This window comes from Psittacula echo (genome assembly GCF_963264785.1).
Source record: "Psittacula echo genome assembly, chromosome: 20".
NCBI lineage: Eukaryota > Metazoa > Chordata > Aves > Psittaciformes > Psittacidae > Psittacula > Psittacula echo.
Genome location: NC_137756.1, coordinates 5,516,113 through 5,533,844, shown reverse-complemented (window position 1 = coordinate 5,533,844; position 17,732 = coordinate 5,516,113). Strand labels below are relative to the sequence as shown.

The window sequence follows — 17,732 nt, the reverse complement described above, 5'->3', positions numbered from 1 at the left end:
GTCTCCTTGTCCAGGAAACCAGATTCCATCTCAATGCTATGCATGACTTGTGTGAAATTTGATTGAATTAGCTAATCCAAACCATTTCTGTCTTCACAACTTACACAGGAGAAGATATAAACCCCGTTATATAGAAAGCCAGCAAATGGCTAAAGTGGTTTAACAGAGGTGTTAAGGCTTTGGGAAACAAAGAATTCAGGTACAGAAATCACCATTTAGAATAGCCTAAAATGAAATAGCTCTGTATGTGTGCGCATGCACTGTTATACACACTCATAGGTCTCTCTGTGTATATACATATATATATAAAGCCTTCCAATGAAATCACTCAAATGTAGATCCTTATTACTACCTGTCAAGAGGCAGGAGAAAAGGGAATGTGCTACACTGGTAGTTCACAAAAGAATTAAGACAAGTTATTTGTACTGGTGCAGAAAGGATTTGGAGAAATGAACATCGAATTATAACCCTAGAATGGAAACCCGCATAAAGTATCATTAAATCGGGTTATAAAATACCATTAAATAAGGTATATGCTTCTCAAATTTGGCTCACATGTCACTTTTCAGAATCTGCTAGGCAATGTGGGTGCTTGCTGGGCCCAGCCTTGCTATTTTTCCACTGCTGCACATTATGCTCAGTGCATAGGTCTTTTTTCTGCATAGGCTGTGACTCGTGCTCCTTTGGACCAGCATGTATATATATATTTATTGTTCACTTTACATGGCTGTTTACTTGCCTGAAGTCTCAGGTGCCTCCTATCAAATGCAAATCTTGGCTGTGTCCATTGGAACCGGATAGGTACGCATTGCTTGGCATTACTAAGAGTATCCTAAGTCCTAGGGGTGTCGAGGAAAGCCCTCTGGGACTTCCTGCGTGTGAAAGAATGAGTGGGGTTTACTGCTCATCTAAAAACCTTTCCAGGAGAGGGAGAAGGTCTGTCAGAGAGGCCGCATCACTCTGGGAATGTAGACCAACCAAACCTTCCCTGTCAAGCTTGACAAAGTCCACAGTAGCAGTAATTTGGGGAAGTGTGTGTAAAAGTGTGATCATGTAAGACGTAGGTAGATGCATCGGCCTCTGTGCCTTGGGTAGCCATGGCTGGCAGGACTGGAGGGTGGCTTATGCCCTGTTGTTGAGGCTGTTTCACTGTGACCACCTCAGTACTGCTCGCTGGCAAAGAATACTTCAGGGACAAAAGGCTGCAAATTGCTGTATCAGAATCAGATACTTCATCACTCCAGCAGGTCCTAAAGCCTAAACAACAGTTTGATTTTGGCATCACTAGTGTTGTTTCCAACCATCAGTAGCAGACATAAATCTCTCCCAAGGTGTTAACCTGTCAGAAAGAACCCTCAGAGAAGAGCCCAACTCTTGCCAGGTTTTTGCTGATGCCAGAGTGGACTCCAGCAAATTGATATAAATGCACTGGGAGCACTTGTGCATCAGCCTGTGCTCAGGGCTCAGCCCCACTCCTTGCTTGTCTTCCCCCAGGAGGGAGCGGATGCTGCTGCTCCCTTCCCCAGCCAGACAGGAGAGCTGATAATGGTCCCACTTCAGGGATAATTTCACTTGCCACCCTCCCTGCTGCTCCGAAGCAATCAGCAGAGGAAGAAGACAAAAGGGTGGGGTGAGACAAAGATGCTTTGAAATAAAATCAGTCCCCTGCGTCTGCGCTTGTTTCGTACCTTGTATCTGCCAACTCGGGCGATCCCTTTCATTTACATCAGTGCTAGACAGGAGAGTAACATGGCCGATGAACTCTGGGAATAAAGCTTTTCTGATTCTTCACAGGCTTTTATCATCAGTGTTAAGAGGCTGATTGAAAGGCCATGGCATCTTAACCACTATGACAGAAATACTGCAGATATAGGAATCCTAAATGCTGCTTCTCCCTTTTTCTTTACCTTGAAACAGATTCTACCCGTTGCTTCAAGTTGTGATCAAACGCATGCAGAAAAGCTCGTGTGAGAGGCCTTTGAATTACATGGTCTCGTGTTCAGATGAATACAGCCAGTGGCTGCCGGCACCGAGCTCAGTGTGTGCTGCTGAAATGTGATCAACAAATGTTGTAGCAGGGACCACGCGTACCTCAGCTTTCCAAGGACAGATACCTCTGTGCCTGGCTGCAATACTACTAGTATCTACTGTTTGCAGAGCCTTCCCATACTTGTAGCTGAAGCTTTTAATATTAATTGTAATTTGAAAGCAGTCTTCTATTTGCTTGAAATGAACACTGTCAGCCTGGGCTTTTTAAGCTGGGCACCTTGCAGTGGGAATCTCAGAAATGCTTAACATGATTTTCTCTTTAGATTTATGTTACTGAATTTGTTTCTGAAATGCTGGAAATGTGTTTTCTCACCTTCCAAAAATAAGCCATGACTTACAACATTGGACAAGCATGCTAAAGCCATGCTTTGCAACAGCATATTCCCTCGGTACCACATCCACTTGTTGGATTTGGGCCCTTAATAACTGAAGAACTAGAGCTCTCCTGTTCAGCGCTAGACACCAGTTCCAGTGATGGTGCAAGAAACAAAGCAGGAAAAAAGGATTAGACTACTTGGCTAAAATGCCTCTAACTTCTTAGACAGCTCCTCTCTGACCAGCTTTAGGGAAAGACCAGTGAAAACACTGCTTCTTGGATTTGTGTCTCTTTGATGCAGGACTGCTTGAAGGGGGCTACAAGGATGCTGGGGACGGACTCTTCATTAGGGACCGTAATGATAGGACAAGGGATGATGGGTTCAAACTGAAACAGAGAAGTTTAAATTGGATATAAGGAAGAAGTGCTTTACTGTGAGGGTTGTGAGGCACTGGAACGGGTTGCCCAAGGAAGTTGTGAATGCTCTGTCCCTTTCAGTGTTCAAGGCCAGGATGGCTGGAGTCTTGGGTGACATGGTTTAGTGTGAGGTGTCCCCGCCTATGGCAGGGGGTTGGAGCTGGATGGTCTTAAGGTCCTTTCCAACCCGAACCATTCTATGATTCTTTGTGCCCAAGGTTGGGAAAACTAAAATCTGTGGAAATCAAGCCCATTTTAAAGTATTCCCCTGAACTGAAATTTCTGCTCCGACTCTGAAGTGCAGTGAGATCTGTGGATACGTCTCCTTTGCCTTGATCTGGCTTTTCAACTGAGCCCATCAGCTGTGAAAAAAAGGTGGAGTTTTTGGCAAGGCATTTTTTCAAGCAGAACAACTTCATTTACTTGCTATTCATAACACAGTACTCCTCTGCCATTGCTTTGTATCAGATTGCACCCGGTAATGTGAAAACACCCAAGTTCTGAGCTGTGCAGAAGTACTCCTACATTGTTACATGATCCATAGGAAGAAAAGGCTTGGTCTTCAGCTGTGTGCCTGGGATTCAGTAAATCCCATGATGTATTCAAGGGAAACACTGCTTCAAGATGTCTTCGTTCTTTTTTATCTATTGATTCATAGATTTTTTTTTAAGGGCAAAAGAAGTCTTGAAACATCATTAGCCCTGCCTTCCTGTCTGTGGAGGCTCTGAAGCATCGTCATCTTGCCTGACATTGAGCTCAGTAACTTTCCTAGCCACAGCCTATCTTCCAACCCGGCTTTGAGTTTCAGGAACAGCCCCAGCCCTGGTGTGGCTGGAGCTCCTGCAGCCACTGGATGGGTGAGCACAGGGTTCTGGTCCTCTGATTGCTTGCCTGACACTGGTCTGAAGCTTTGCAGATGTGCAGCCATCTGTCAAGAGGCTGGTTAGTTTCCTAGCATGAAAACACATAATGCTAGCTGCCTTGTTTCTAATTTGAACAGGTTTAAATGCAGATGATGTTGCTTCTTACACCTTCTCCAGGTAGCTTAAAGAGCTCTCTTGTAGCCAGCATCTTCTCCATGCTGAAATAGCACTTCCCATACAGTCAGCTCTCCTGATATTACTCTCAGAAGCTAAACAGGTAGAGAGTCCCAAAGTGAGGAATTTCTTTCCAGCCCCAGAATAATTTTAGTTGCTTATCAATGTAAAATACCTGTATTTTCCTATGTGCTGTTAGGAGACGGAAACCAAAACGCATATAGTTGTTTGCTGCTGAGTTAACCAGTATCCTGTAGGAGTAAAAATTGTATCCTTTGTGTTTCAGCTCCATGTGAGGAAGATGGTTTTCAGGCAGTTCTGACAGCTGTGTGTTTTAGAGAGTCCCTGTTTTCCAGCATACATAGTCTGTATGCTTCATACCAAAACATGCAAGCTTCTGTTTGGCTCTGTAAAGAACATTTGGTGTGAGTGACTCCGGTTTACCTGCCAGCCTGGCTCACCCTCTAGCACTGGCTGCTCTGCACTGTAATTTACTGGGATTACAGTGTCATCTGTATCTTTTATTGCTTGGGATTGTTTAATAATTCCTAAACCCTTGCCTGGAATACTAAAAAGCATCAGTCCTGTGATGATCCCTGGGGAACCACACCCCAATTGCATTGTAATTGCTCATTTACAGCTGCTTTTGGAGAGCCCCCAATTAGCTGGCTCTTAATGCATTTTTCATGTGTTTTATTAATATTGAAACATAAAGACAAATCTAATTAGAAGTTTACCATTTAGCCAGCTCATTGCTTTGTAATTTAAAGAACAGAACACAGACTAGCCAGCCACACAGTTGCTTAGGAGGTCAGCTCTGGGTTCTCCTGATGCAGACAGTCATAGAATCATAGAATAGTTAAGGTTGGAAAGGACCTTAAGATCATCCAGTTCCAACCCCCCTGCCATGGGCAGGGACACCCCACACTAAACCATGGCACCCAAGGCCTCATCCAACTTGGCATTGAACACCGCCAAGGATGGAGCATTCACAACCTCCCTGGGCAACCCATTCCAGTGCCTCAGCACCCTCTCAGTAAAGAATTTCTTCCTTAGATCCAATCTAAACTTCCCCTGTTTAAGTTTGAACCCATTACCCCTTGTCCTGTCACTACAGTCCCTGATGAAGAGTCCATCCCCAGCATCCTTGTAGCCCCTCTTCAGATACTGGAAGCTGCTATGAGGTCTCCACACAGCCTTCTCCTCTCCAGGCATAAAGTTGATATTTGCATGGAGTTTTGTGTAAATCATAAGCTTTGCTCTCCACCGGGTGTTAACAGGCTGTGTTTGGAGCTGCTGTAGGTGAATTTGTGCAGGGCCATTTGTTGCAGCTACAGAATGGAGTCTGACGGTAGCCAGCCTGTTAATTTAATGTTCAGTGGTGACCTTGTAATTCTTCACGGAGCACAGGAACTCATTTTTTGGGCCAGGAGTCACAGTATTAGAAAAGGATCATTTTTACACATAGTGACTTATCTGAAATTTATGCTTGGGTCAAACCAGTGGGTATTTAATTCTGAAGTGATTATGTGACAGTTCTGAAGAATAGGGGTTCCTCACATCCTTGCAATCTCTCCCACAAGTCTCAGCCTTCCACCAGTTTTCAGTTGTGCTGTGGCTAAATTGTATAAAATGCTACCCATGTGTACACCAGTGTTTCCAGCTGGCTCATCCAAAACAGTCCTGCTACCACTGGGAAGCCACACTGAAGCACTGGGGAGGCTTAGGTCAGAGTGGAGGGAGGATGGAGTCCTTTCCCTTTGGTGGAAACATGCCCATCAGGTAGTAAAGATTCAGGAGAGCTGAACACAGGGGAAATACAAGTACAAGGAAAGCTTTCCTTTGGACGAGTGGATGCTCCTGTAACGGGAAACAATTCTATGTAAATAGTGAATATGTGCAAATCAACCCCCAGCCCTCATACCGAGACACAGGTGAGACAACCACATTTGGTCCACTTACTCCTGCAAGATATCTTGTGCTTTTTCAGAGCACCAGGATTTGGCTCTACAGAAGGCCAGAGTAACAGCAGTGTATTTATGTATGCTGGTGAAAAGAAAAGAGGGCAGTGATTAATTCATGCTTAAAGCCAACTTTCAGAATAGCTAGCATATCATTGCAGGTGTACATCTCAATTGGAAACTACCTATGGAGAAAATGGCATTCCAGAAAGCGTACCCTGAAGACATTTGTTATTGCAGAGTTTGTTAAATTATAACCTTTCATGGAGGATATTACTTAAAGTTCAATTAACGTTTTAAATGTATGTTTGGAGACCGGTGAGTGGGGCCTCTACAGGCAGGTGGTCTTGGTACAGAATATGTTCCCTGCCACCAGTTTCACCACGGCAAAGCCAGGATGAGAAGCTGATAAAAAGCCGCAAATAGCTAACCGGCTTTGTGAAAGCTGCTTCCATGTGGAACACACTTCAAGGGTTTGCAGCATTCGTCTTAGCAGCAGTTACAGTTTCATGGATAGCTCGGTTGGAAAGATAAGTTATATCAGAGCATAATACAGACAGCCCGAAAGTCCCACAGCCACCTTCAGCATATGTGGAGGTTGCTTTTTCTACCATTAAGGAATCTCTAGTCAGAAGAGAATCTATTTATTTACCTGGAATGAAAAGACAAATATAATAACAGAAGAAATTGATTTTAAATAGTAGTTTTGCCAAGCATACGTAACTGAAGATGAAGGAAAACAGGATATCCAGTGACATAATGAACTTGTTTTCCATTAGTAATGCAAGCTGAAGTGCTTGAAGTTGCCTGTAATGTTTTTCCTCACCCCAGAACAGTGTATTTTAAATAAAGGGAATCAGTTTAGCTTCCTAATAAATACCTTCAGCCAGTGTTTTCAGAAAGGATTTGTCAATTGTTGAATGCCCTTGGAGCAGATCTGAAAGGCAGGCAGACGTGGCATTTAATGGAAATACAAAGCCCCTAACAGTTGAGCTCACTGAATAAAAAGTAAGTAACAAACACAGGTGTACCTAGCTAATATGAATAAAGAATGCCACGAGGGACAGAAGTCCTTGGGCTGCCAGATCCAGGGATCTAGCAAGGTAACTGCTACAAAGCCAGGAGTCATGGGCACAGAAAACAGAGCACTGCAAAAGGCAGCATTAGCAGCTTCTGAAGAACCTTTGACATGGGCATCTCTTTGCAGTGGAAAATACAGATTTCAAAAGATAAACTCCCTGCCAAAGTGCTGACCTGTTTTACTGAGGAGCTTCCTTCCTCCTTGAAGCAATTCCCGGGTCAGAATCACCCACCAAGTGACACAGGCTGCTGTATAATATCACAAAGTGGTGCTTGTTCTGTGGCTGCAGAATTACAGTGCTCCACATGTGTGGTAACTGTTGGTAAATGCTTATCTGTTAATGGCAGCCTGTGTGTGTATGAAGCATTACTGTATACCACCTGTTTACAAGCAGGTTGGCGTTTAAGCAGGATATTGCACAAGGGAGAGACTTTCAGTTGAGGTGATCGAGTCCCTGTCCATTACAAGCAGCTTGCTTAATTACAGGCACCAGTGTTTCTTCAAAGTGGGAAATAAACCCCAAATACTCCACATATTTAAAATGGTCCCACTGAATGGTAGCTGGCAGATCTGTACTGAGTGGCTGGGTGGAATTGAGCTTTCACAGCAAGCTCCAGCTACCTGCCTTTGGAGAGCTGCTTAGGGAAAGTGGAGGAAAAGAAAGACTGTCAAATCACCCACTTAATTGCATCTACTGGTGCTTGAAGCTGCTGTGGGCCTCCCACCCACCCTTTTGAAGTCATCTGTTGTTAGATCTGCAAGATGCACAGCCCAGCCACCAGCTCAGAGTGGGCTTGGTTGGTGCTGCTGTGCAGAGCACGAGAGGGTTGGGACTCAGCAGCCAGCACCGTGATGGGCTTCTCCCAACAGACTGTTCTGCTGCTTGTAAAACATGAAGCCCTCCCCTTTTAGCTTTATTGCTGTCACACCTGCTTTCGTGTCAGGATTTTGTTACACATGCCTGTTTTGGCAGACATTCTCCAAACTGTCACTAAAGTTCCTGTCCTGCTTTTGTGGACAGCCTGGCTAAAGAGCTCTTGCCCCTGTTCTGCTAAACCCAGGGCTGTTTCAGGGCCTTCTCTCTGATCCTTTCCCACCTCCTGCAGGGAAGAGGACAGTGCTGTGGTGTCAAATGAAGCTGAGTGACTGGAAGGGAAGTTTCTGTCTCCTAAGCAACGGACAAGGAAGTAGCAAAGCAAAAAAGAATGTATTTTATGCTCCCGCAGTCCCTCACACTTTCTGTCCCTGTGTGTAGGATCTCCTCAGGCTAGGATTCAAAGGAGCTTTCACATCTCAAAGCCTTCTTTCCGGACCTCTTGTAGGAGCTTGTAATTTACTTTCAAAAACTCATAAAAGCCATCATCAGTGAAGTGTTCTGACACAGGGGAAATGTTGGGAATCTTTACTGAATAAGACACTTAATGCAGGGTTTTCAAGTGGTTTTATACAAATTGCTGCATATGAAAAAGGAAAACTTCATACCAAACTCATCGTATTAAGCCTGCATGATGTCCACAGCATCACCTCTGTGCAGATCTCTGATAGTTGAAGATTAGCCAGGAAATTGCAGCCTGAAATTTGTTTGTGTGATTATTTTCATTGACTATTTGTGTGTAGCAATCGCTGAATCTAAATATCAGAGTATATGCCCAGGCATTGTTTTCCAACAGAGAAAGGGCTTCTGTCGTCCAAGTATTGTTCTGTAATAATCAGTTTTGTTTCAAATAGCCATGAGATACATTTTGAATAAGCAATTGCATTTGAATAAGCATATTATGTTACTTATCCAAAGTTTGTCTAAAACTGAACTCCAGATCTCATGGGGATGGGGAGTTCCTTTCTCACATTTCCATTTAATTGAGTCAGAAGTTGGTTAAAACATGAGCACACCTTACAGCACCCAGGCAGACTCTAGGAATAGTACATGGCATCAAGAGAAAGTAAAATTCACTTTCAGTTACTACAGGACATTATTTTGACTTCTGTGGTATTGACTGACTTGCTCTGTTTGAGGGGTGGAGGAGTTAGTGTTAAACAAGCACAAGAATACCCTTAGCTTTGGCACTTACTTTTCAACATGTCGTTCAGTTTCTGCAACTGAACAGTGCAGATATTTCTCATCCAGTGTTAGACATTGTATCCAGAAAAGAACCCTTATATCTGCATCCTTTGGTTCTCAGCCAAGGTTACATGTCCCAGAGTAAGTGTGCTGCTGCACCTTGTATCTATCCTTGATACCTGGCTTAAGATTTCTTACAGGCACTGGTGTGGGTGCACATCTGATTGCTGTGTTTGGTAGGAGTCGCTGCTGCTCGGCTTGTTGGTGGGTTTTGACTTCATGTGTTGTCACAGCACAAACAGAAGCACCTACTGCTATGAGCCAGAATAAAAAGAGCTGAGGGGCGGTAGGGCAAGGAGGGGTGTCCCAATGTTAGGTATCACAGTGGCTGCTGCTTAGATGTGAAATTCATGCACTTCTGGACACCCCCATGCAGAGGAGGGAACCCATTAAAATAGTACCTGCCAGAAGCAAAGCAGGGGGGAATGCTGCAGTGAATATGAAGGCATAGAAGATGTTGGCTTTTTATGGTCTCTGTCTGCTGGGAATCTGCAATGCCTACTTGCCTGCTGCGTTCCCCTCACAGATGTGTCTTCTGCTCACACTCAAATTTCCTCAATAAAAAGGACTTTTTTCCCCTTTTATGAAATACATTAGCAGCTTAGGAGTTGCCCAGGATGTGAGGGAGCAGGGTTCAGCTTCCCACCTTGCCTGCTGAAGGCATTCAAATCTGTACCTTGGATCTCCCACCTCCCAGTGGAAACTGCCCCAGGTTAGTCTGAGCTGGGGTCCTTTCTACTGCTATTGAAATTCTGAGTATTAAGCAATCATCAGGTAAGATAGAGAAACAGTCTTAGGTGCATGGACTCAGATGTACCCCTTCTGCAGTAATTTAGAAGCACTGAGCTCTGAGGCAGATAACTAAGAATGGATGCATGCTGTATCCAGCCTTCTCCTTTCAGGGCCTGTGATTTCCCTTCCAGAAAACAGCCTGTAGACCATTTCTTGGGTTGCTCTTCTGGGAGGCAAGAGTCTCCATCATAGTAAGCAAAGGAGAAAGCAGGATGCATAACCCTACATTCTAGTTGAGTGTTAACATCTCCCTCTCCTTCTGCCCAGAGGAAAGGGAAAATAAGAGCTGCCCCTGTATTTTGATGGGATCTGGGATTGTGATCCGTAAGCTTTGCGGATAGTCCCTGCAGAATCACACAATACCTCAAGTTGGAAGGGACCTATAAGGATCATTGGGTCCAGCTCCCTATTCCTCGCAGGACTGCCTGAAACTTGTGGATTGGATGTGATACCAGAGTCATCCAACTTCTCACTCAAGAGCCACCCAGGCAGGGCGAAGGGCAGGGTGTTCCACTTGGAGCCCCATTAGACAGAGACTGAGCAGCTCTGCTGTTCAGGAGCAGAGGTGTGTGAGGATGGGCAGTTATGTATGGCTTACTGGAGGGGAATGTACTTCTTTTAACAGTAATGATTACAAGAAAGATTCCTGAGGGCTTCTTGTTTTCAGTGGGCCTGCCAAGCAGCAGGTATGACTTGACCTATCCTTTTAGCCTTCCGGCTGTATCCCCCCATTTGCTCAGGATCCCTGTGTGTATGTTCAGCAAGGCATTTGATGCTGATTGGAACTAATTCACCATCACAGTGGGGGGAATTCACTTACATTGCTCTGTGCTAACAGCTATAAGCAGTGATAATTAATAGCTCTTAATTGCTTAATCAGTGTAAAGTTTTAGACTATGTCATATGTGAAGGTTTTTATATTGTGTGGATGACTAAACCCCCAATTAATGCATCGAGTCATAGAGCCTTACCAGTGCTGTCTGTTCCAGGCAGAGAAAAATAACCAGTGTCTTCATTACTCCCCTTCAGGTCCTTTTCTGTAGTCATTACTGTGGCCTGAAGACATTTTTCTGTAGCAGCTGAAGTAATGTTACAGTGAGCGTCCTGTCGGCTCAGAGCTGTCAGCAGTAGATATGAATCCAGCGGCCTGAGCTCATTCAGTGCTGCTGACACGCTCTTCTTGACTTCCCATTTATTCCTTTACCTCTGGTGGCCAATCTCTCTTCAAATCAGAACTGTCTGCCACCAGCATATCTGGTGATACGCTGTAATTTCACAGTTTTTAACAGATCTCTGGTCCCTGCGCACACGTGGGGGTTGTCTCCATCCCCCATTACTCAAGAAAATGCCTCTCCCTTTGGTATTCAGTTTTTGTTTTCTGTGGTGCGGGTTCAGTTTTATCTCTGTTCCCTCTCCCTTGCACTGCACCTGTATCTCTTTCCACGCCTGTCTTTCAGGACATATCTCTTGAATCATTTTCATTTCTCAGACCTATTTCCCATGCCAGTTTCTTTTCAGCTGCCTGTGCCTGAGTCCCTCTCCAGTTGTGTGTGTGTCTCTTGTCTGCTAAGGAAGATCAGGGGAAGATCGAGGCATTGAAATGCAAAGTTGGAAGTCCCTATTGGACACAGTTGTTAGAGGGAGTTTGCTTTTGCTGTCCCTGAGCCCCAGTGGTCCCCATACTCCAGATGCACACACCCGGAGAGGGTGGGTGCTGGAAAACGTGGACTTATGGATAGTGCTGGCATGCACAAAAGGTGCTGTGCTTTTCCATAGAGTAAGTATTCATCACTGAAGAACACAATGAGAGTTTTCATTGTAAAGGGATCCTGTTAATATTTGTGCAGGGTACTTCTATTGGGCATGGAGACTTGCAGAGTACAGCAGCAATACAGATATGAGACAGAAAGGTCAGCTGAAGTGCTGCCATTTACCACAATAAAAGTAACAATATCAGTGCAGTTACAGCTTGTTAAAGAAAAGCCTGAATTTTATGGGACTAATCCCATGTTGGAAAACTATTTGGTGATACATCCCAAGGCGAACTCATCTGACAGCAGTGAAAGCAACATAGTTGGAGAGCAGTAGAGGAATTGACCCTTAGCTTTCTGTATCTTGTAACACTTCTACAGAGAGGAAGATAAAATGGGCACTAGGTTTCTCTATAAGATGCTTTCTTCTGCTACAGAAAGTTTTACTTTCTCTTATGACATATGTCTCTCCTGCCGTAAAGAAAGGGAATCCTGAAAAGTGTGAGTTTCTGTTAGGTAATTAAGTTTCAAATCACTAACAGAGATCTGAAGGCTAGCACAGGGCTGGTAGAAGATTCACAATTATTTTTGCTTAACAAAGAAGTGTGAGTGAATGAATGAGTAACAATAGGAATAGTCAGACGAGGACAGGGAAAGCATTACAGCCTGATAAAGGCAGAACAATCCATCACAACAATAGTATCTTTAATTCTTGTTAATGCTGTGCTGCTGTTTGAATTACATTTTGATTTTGTTATCTCTTCATGCATAAAACTAAGGAGTTTCAGCTGCCTAGAAAAATAAACACAAGTGTATTTAAACCTTCTGTCCCATCTGAGCAATGGAAAGAAGAGACTGGGACTCCTACCACACAGTATAGCTGGAACTTCATGGTCCTTAGGGCTCGTTATGTCTAGAAACGGCTAGATGACATCTCTAGCATTCTTTCAGGAGTGGATTACTTAGGGGAAGCATGAGTTTATAAGTAGCTTACAGAAGCTAATAAATGATATATAGGTCTTTTGATAGTTAATAAGTTTAGACTGTTAGGTAAGTAAAGAGGTGGCTTATAATCATGACCATCAGAGCTCCTTTATTTTATCTGTTTACTCTCACTTCAGTATCAGTGTATTGCAGATATGCTAACATCTATTAATGATTTATTAACCTGATAGAAACCATCTGTAAATGCAGGCTTTGTGCAAAATGAGACCATTTCTTGTCTTATTTCTGCTTTCCTTCTCCTATCAAGGGAGGTCTGCTTGAGGCAGCTGGCATAGCTGCTGGGGAAGAAGCAGTGTTTCTTCTCTGTACTATACTGAGCTGAGAGCTAAGAGGAGGACTTCATTTTTCTTGTCTTGTCAGTAACTTAATCCTTTGTGGTTTGACTGTTCCTGAAATAATAAAGTCAGTCTGGAGCCAAAGGAAAGCCCTTTTCAATTCTCAGGAAAGCACAAGGATGAAGTAACCTTGGTCTTTCCCAAGCTAGAGAGCAAACGTTTTCTGCTAGTGACTTTCCCTGGCTCAGAGATGTCATGGTTTAACCCCAGCCAGCGGCTCAGCCCCGCACAGCCTTTCACTGCCGCCCAGTGGGATGGGGGAGAGAATCAGAAGGGTGAAAGAGAAAACTCAAATGCATACAGAAGACTCTGTGAGAAGTAGTAGAATTACTTGTCAGTCTTAGGGCTAATAGATTTATTACCGTTTAAGCCTGACATGCAAATCTAATCGGGAGACCTGCTCCTCACATGAATGCTCCTGACTACTTCTGTTGACTTCCATGGAACTGGTTTTGTGTTAGACTTACAGAGCTGATCTTTGATGTGTAGCGATCAGTCCTTGTTACGGTGGGGAAACGAGGTGAAATACTGAGTTATGTGAGGGCAGAACCTGGACCAATTCATCCTGAGAGCAAAGAAAGTTATTTTTCTCTTTAACCAAACAAACCAATGCAGACACACTGTGTGCAGGGAGTTTGTGGCTTGGTTTGAATTCTCAGTATATTTGACCTTCCAAAGGACATGTAGCAATGCAGTTCAGAGGTGTGCTGCCTACCTGCTCTGCACCTTGTTGTTTCTATGCAGCTGAGAAAAGTGAAAACAATGAAAAAGACCCTTGGAGTTCCCAATGAGAAAAAAGGGAACTGGCAGCCTTCTCTTGCCTTACTGTTAAATATCTCTATTTAAATGCAAATGATCTTCTGACCCTGCCAAACAAAGTCATGTAGCAGGAAGCAGGCAGGCAAGTGAAAAACCAACTTGTAAAATGCTTTTTGAAGATGCTGGATCTCTGTTGTTTCCAGGAGGAATCACGGTGGTTGGATACATTTTTGACTGCATGCGGAGGATCAGCACCTGGGAGTTTCAGATATGAAGATATGTATTTTAAGTGTGGCTTCTGCAGAAGTGTGGGTGGATTCTTTGGTTAGAGATCACTTGGAGGGGTGCTTGAAGTGTCTTCTGTGTTACCTCACTGCATATATTGCAGTGGATAGCCCAGTGCATACAGTATGTTTTGGAAGGGGGTAGAATCCAGGGACAGAAAGAGGAAGAAGCAGCCAAACTGCTGCCTTATTCTTCCTCAGGAATATGTGGTTACAAGTGATGTGTGCCATGCTTCATTCTGCATCTAGCTGCCAGACTTCAGGCTTTCTCCCTAAACTCCAGACCCCTTGAGATGGGCATGAGATTTGACTGACAAGGAAGGATTGGGCATACAATAAAGTCTTGAAAGAGGAGGCTTTGTTGTCCGTGGGATACAGTTCTTCCCAATCTACCCCCAGCAGGGATGCTCCAGCTCAGGTGAGGACCAAGCAAAGCTAGTGGTGGAAAGGTTGTCTGAACATGCATCCAGGGCCATATCGTTCTCCTTCCCACTTCTGTTGGTCCGAGTAGTCAATGTATAAAACCCACTTCCTAGGGACCGTTTTTGTTCAGTTGAGTGAGCACCAAAATCAACAAACTGTATCTTATCAAGCCTCCTCAGTTTAAATTCTTCCTTTAATTTGCTGTTTACCTCACCTTCTCTTTAAACTTCCATTCTTCTAAATCAATATGGATGTATTTGCTTTCTGTGCAGGTTCCAGTAGTCTCTTAATAATCATAATAATCGTTATTACTGATTAAAGTTGCATTATTCATGCCAGATGGAGTCCCCTCACTGTCAGCCAGAATGAGTTTGCATTATGTAGTTATAGTACATTTGTGATCTAAACAAACAGATGGCAGAATGTGACAGCAAATTATGTGCTGGTGATGTCAGCAACCACACTTCCCAAGTATAATTGCTTAAAATGAACACGAATACAGAGAGGAGCTGGTAGTTTTAACAAGGTAGTTGGCATATAGTGTGGTAATTACCAGACAACATCATCAATAGCACCACGAATGCTGTACAAGTGCTGAGGGAAGAATGCTGGCTTTGAAAAGTCATGACAGACTATCACAGTGGGTTTGCTCAGCTGTGGAACATCTCACAGCTATAAGCACGCTGCTAGCAGAGGAGTAGTGGTTTCTTTTGGGGTGATCCAGCCTTCGCTGGGAGACATTTTGCACTTTCCAATGCTATCTCCCATCAGGGCGTGTGGGAAGTATTTGATTTAGTGTAATGGAGCAGTGTTAACAGCAGCTGCTGTTAATACAGGATTGAAAGGTAAGCTGCTGGAACAGGTTCAAATGGGGAATTTGCTTAATAGAATCTCAGCAGCATTCAGTGATGAATAAAAGTTTAATCAAAGATGAAGTTAGGTTCCTGTGGTCACAAAGAGCAGTGATAAGGACTGTGTTCCTTATCACATCACATTGTCTTCAACAAGGCTTATGCTGAGTTTCTCAGTTCATCCCTTCAGGTGTGGCTGGATGTAAAAGGCTTGGCTGCCTATGCCTCAGGCACTCCCACTCCTGGGTTTTAGGCACTGGGGCTCATGGTGCAGCAAGGCAGGCTCTCCCTGTGTGCTCCAGGAGCATCTGGCATTCAGGAGGGAGGATTACTACCAGCGGGAGTGTGACTGAGCTCTGGCTATGTCTGGGTGGGAGCTGAAGAATGAGGTCTCCATTCACTCACAGTCAGGACTTCCATGGGAGGTCTTTCCTGTCCAAGTGTTTTCTCAAACAGTGTAAGATGCTGCCGCAGGAGAATGTGCCGCTCATTCTGCCAGCTTTCATTTCCAGGCACACTGGTCAGCATTTAATCATGAAACAGAAGATGTGAACTCAGCTCCTTCTTCAGTCCAGCTGAAGTTTTAGTCACTAATTACTAGGTAGTTTATGAAAGTTACCATTGCTAACTCTCCCTCCTCTGTCTGTTTTTTACAATGGAAGCACCTACACTACCTTTTCTCAAGGGACTAAGCCTGTCAGTATGTGGAAGGACATTGTAGAGCATCACCTCCAAGTTCTGAAGGAACATGCGGCTCCTTCAGAAGCACAAGCCCAGGCACCTAAACAACCAGCAGCCAGAAAAGGACAGGTCCTACGAGCTTAGCTGTTGCTGAGGTTAAGTGGTTGCACAGGGCACATTACCTTTACTGTAATACTGGACATGAAAAGCTTTTAGGGGAGAGGGCTGGCTTTTTGTCAATGGCATTAAATGTATCACCCCATTGCTCAGATGAAACTTCACATGAGATAGATAGACAGACATCCTCTCTAGTACTGACATGTCTTCTGTGAAGGAATGACTGGGTCTTGTATGGGACATAGAAAGCAATAGTAATAGCCCTGAGTGATGAAATTGTTTCTCAGTCCTCCTGACTTGTTCATCTGTTTTTTGCTTAAAATGTGCCAGTCATTATACATAGCAGAGAGGTATTTAGGGTATAAAGCACTTCGATAAGTAGCCATATTTCATAGGATCACAGACTGGTTTGGGTTGGAAAGGACCTTAAAGCCCATCCAGTTCCAACCCCCTGCCACGGGCAGGGACAACTTCCACTAGAGCAGCTTGCTCCAAGCCCCTGTGTCCAACCTGGCCTTGAACACTGCCAGGGATGGGGCAGCCACAGCTTCTCTGGGCACCCTGTGCCAGCGCCTCAGCACCCTCACAGGGAAGAACTTCTGCCTAATATATAATCTAAATGTACCCTCTTTCATACATGTATGACACCAATTCTAGCTATTTATATGGGCTTTTTTTACAGGCACTGTTTCCACCTTGATAGAGCATAAAACTCCAAAGACAAGATGGACCCTCCTCTTCAGCAGTTGCTGGATGTTGAAGAAATGAAGGCATATTTCTGATCTGTCTCATTTTCTATCTGTCCTCCAGGTGGTCGATGCCACAAGTCCTGCACAGGCCGATGCTGGGGACCCACAGAGAATCACTGCCAGACCTGTAAGTATGCAAGACTCCAGGAAACAAAGGACTGTACCAGGGATCCTATGGGCTTTTTTGTAATTGTGAAAGGACAATCTAAATTCTGGGTTTGATATTGGACATATTTTTCCATATGTCATTACCAACAGATGATCTGCTTTATTTCCACCCCTATGAATTTGGTTTTCTTTCCTCCCTTGTGCTTTCTAAAAATGCTTAAGCTAAGCTGAATTTGCTTTTCGCTTCTTGGAGGTAACATGGAGCAGGGCTCCTGAGAATATTGATGGCTCTTTTGGAATGTGCTGAAATGAATACTGCACGCATCGAAAAAACTACAAGGCGGGTTTGGAGATCTTTAATGACATCCTGACACTGCAAAGTTCCTAATGCCAAAATACTTTGTTAATTTCAGTGGGAGCCTGGGAATATTACTTATCTTGCAGAATTGTTCTCTTTATAACAACTTCAGAATACATTTGAGTTGTACTGAAAAAGAGAATAATAGGATTTTTGTCAAGCAAGGAGTAAGTGAAGGGTTGTTCACAACATCTGTCTGTCCTCTTGGATTTAGAGAGCGTTAAAATGAATCAAAAATAGCTATACTGAGAGAGTTTCTTCCTTGTGTGCTTTCAGCTCCTTCAGATAGGCACGGAAGAGCTACAAGTACAGTCACAATTTTAGCAAATATAAAAGAGAAGAAAACAGAGAGCTGTCTTTTCCCGCAAGTCTTTCCTTGCCCCCCATCCTTGCGGGAACGGAGCTATCCATTACATTTCTGTTCTTTGATATTTGGTAGGGTGGAAATTGGTTGAGTTTACTGGAGTCACTCTTCCTACGAAATGAAATGGTTGCTGATATCTCCCCTAGAAAGCACTGCTGCAGCTTGCGCGTGTTTC

General features: G+C 44.0%; 1 protein-coding gene across 1 annotated transcript in view; it reads left to right on the top strand.

The window, feature by feature from the left end:
• ERBB4 (erb-b2 receptor tyrosine kinase 4) overlaps positions 1-17,732 on the top strand; it is a gene marked incomplete at both ends in the record, with an annotated part of 599,510 nt that overhangs the window by 402,289 nt on the left and 179,489 nt on the right. Inside the window, one exon of the mRNA XM_080632110.1 lies at positions 16,789-16,854. Within this exon, the coding sequence (XP_080488236.1) occupies positions 16,789-16,854 (66 nt within the window). The remainder of the gene's footprint in view (positions 1-16,788; positions 16,855-17,732) is intronic.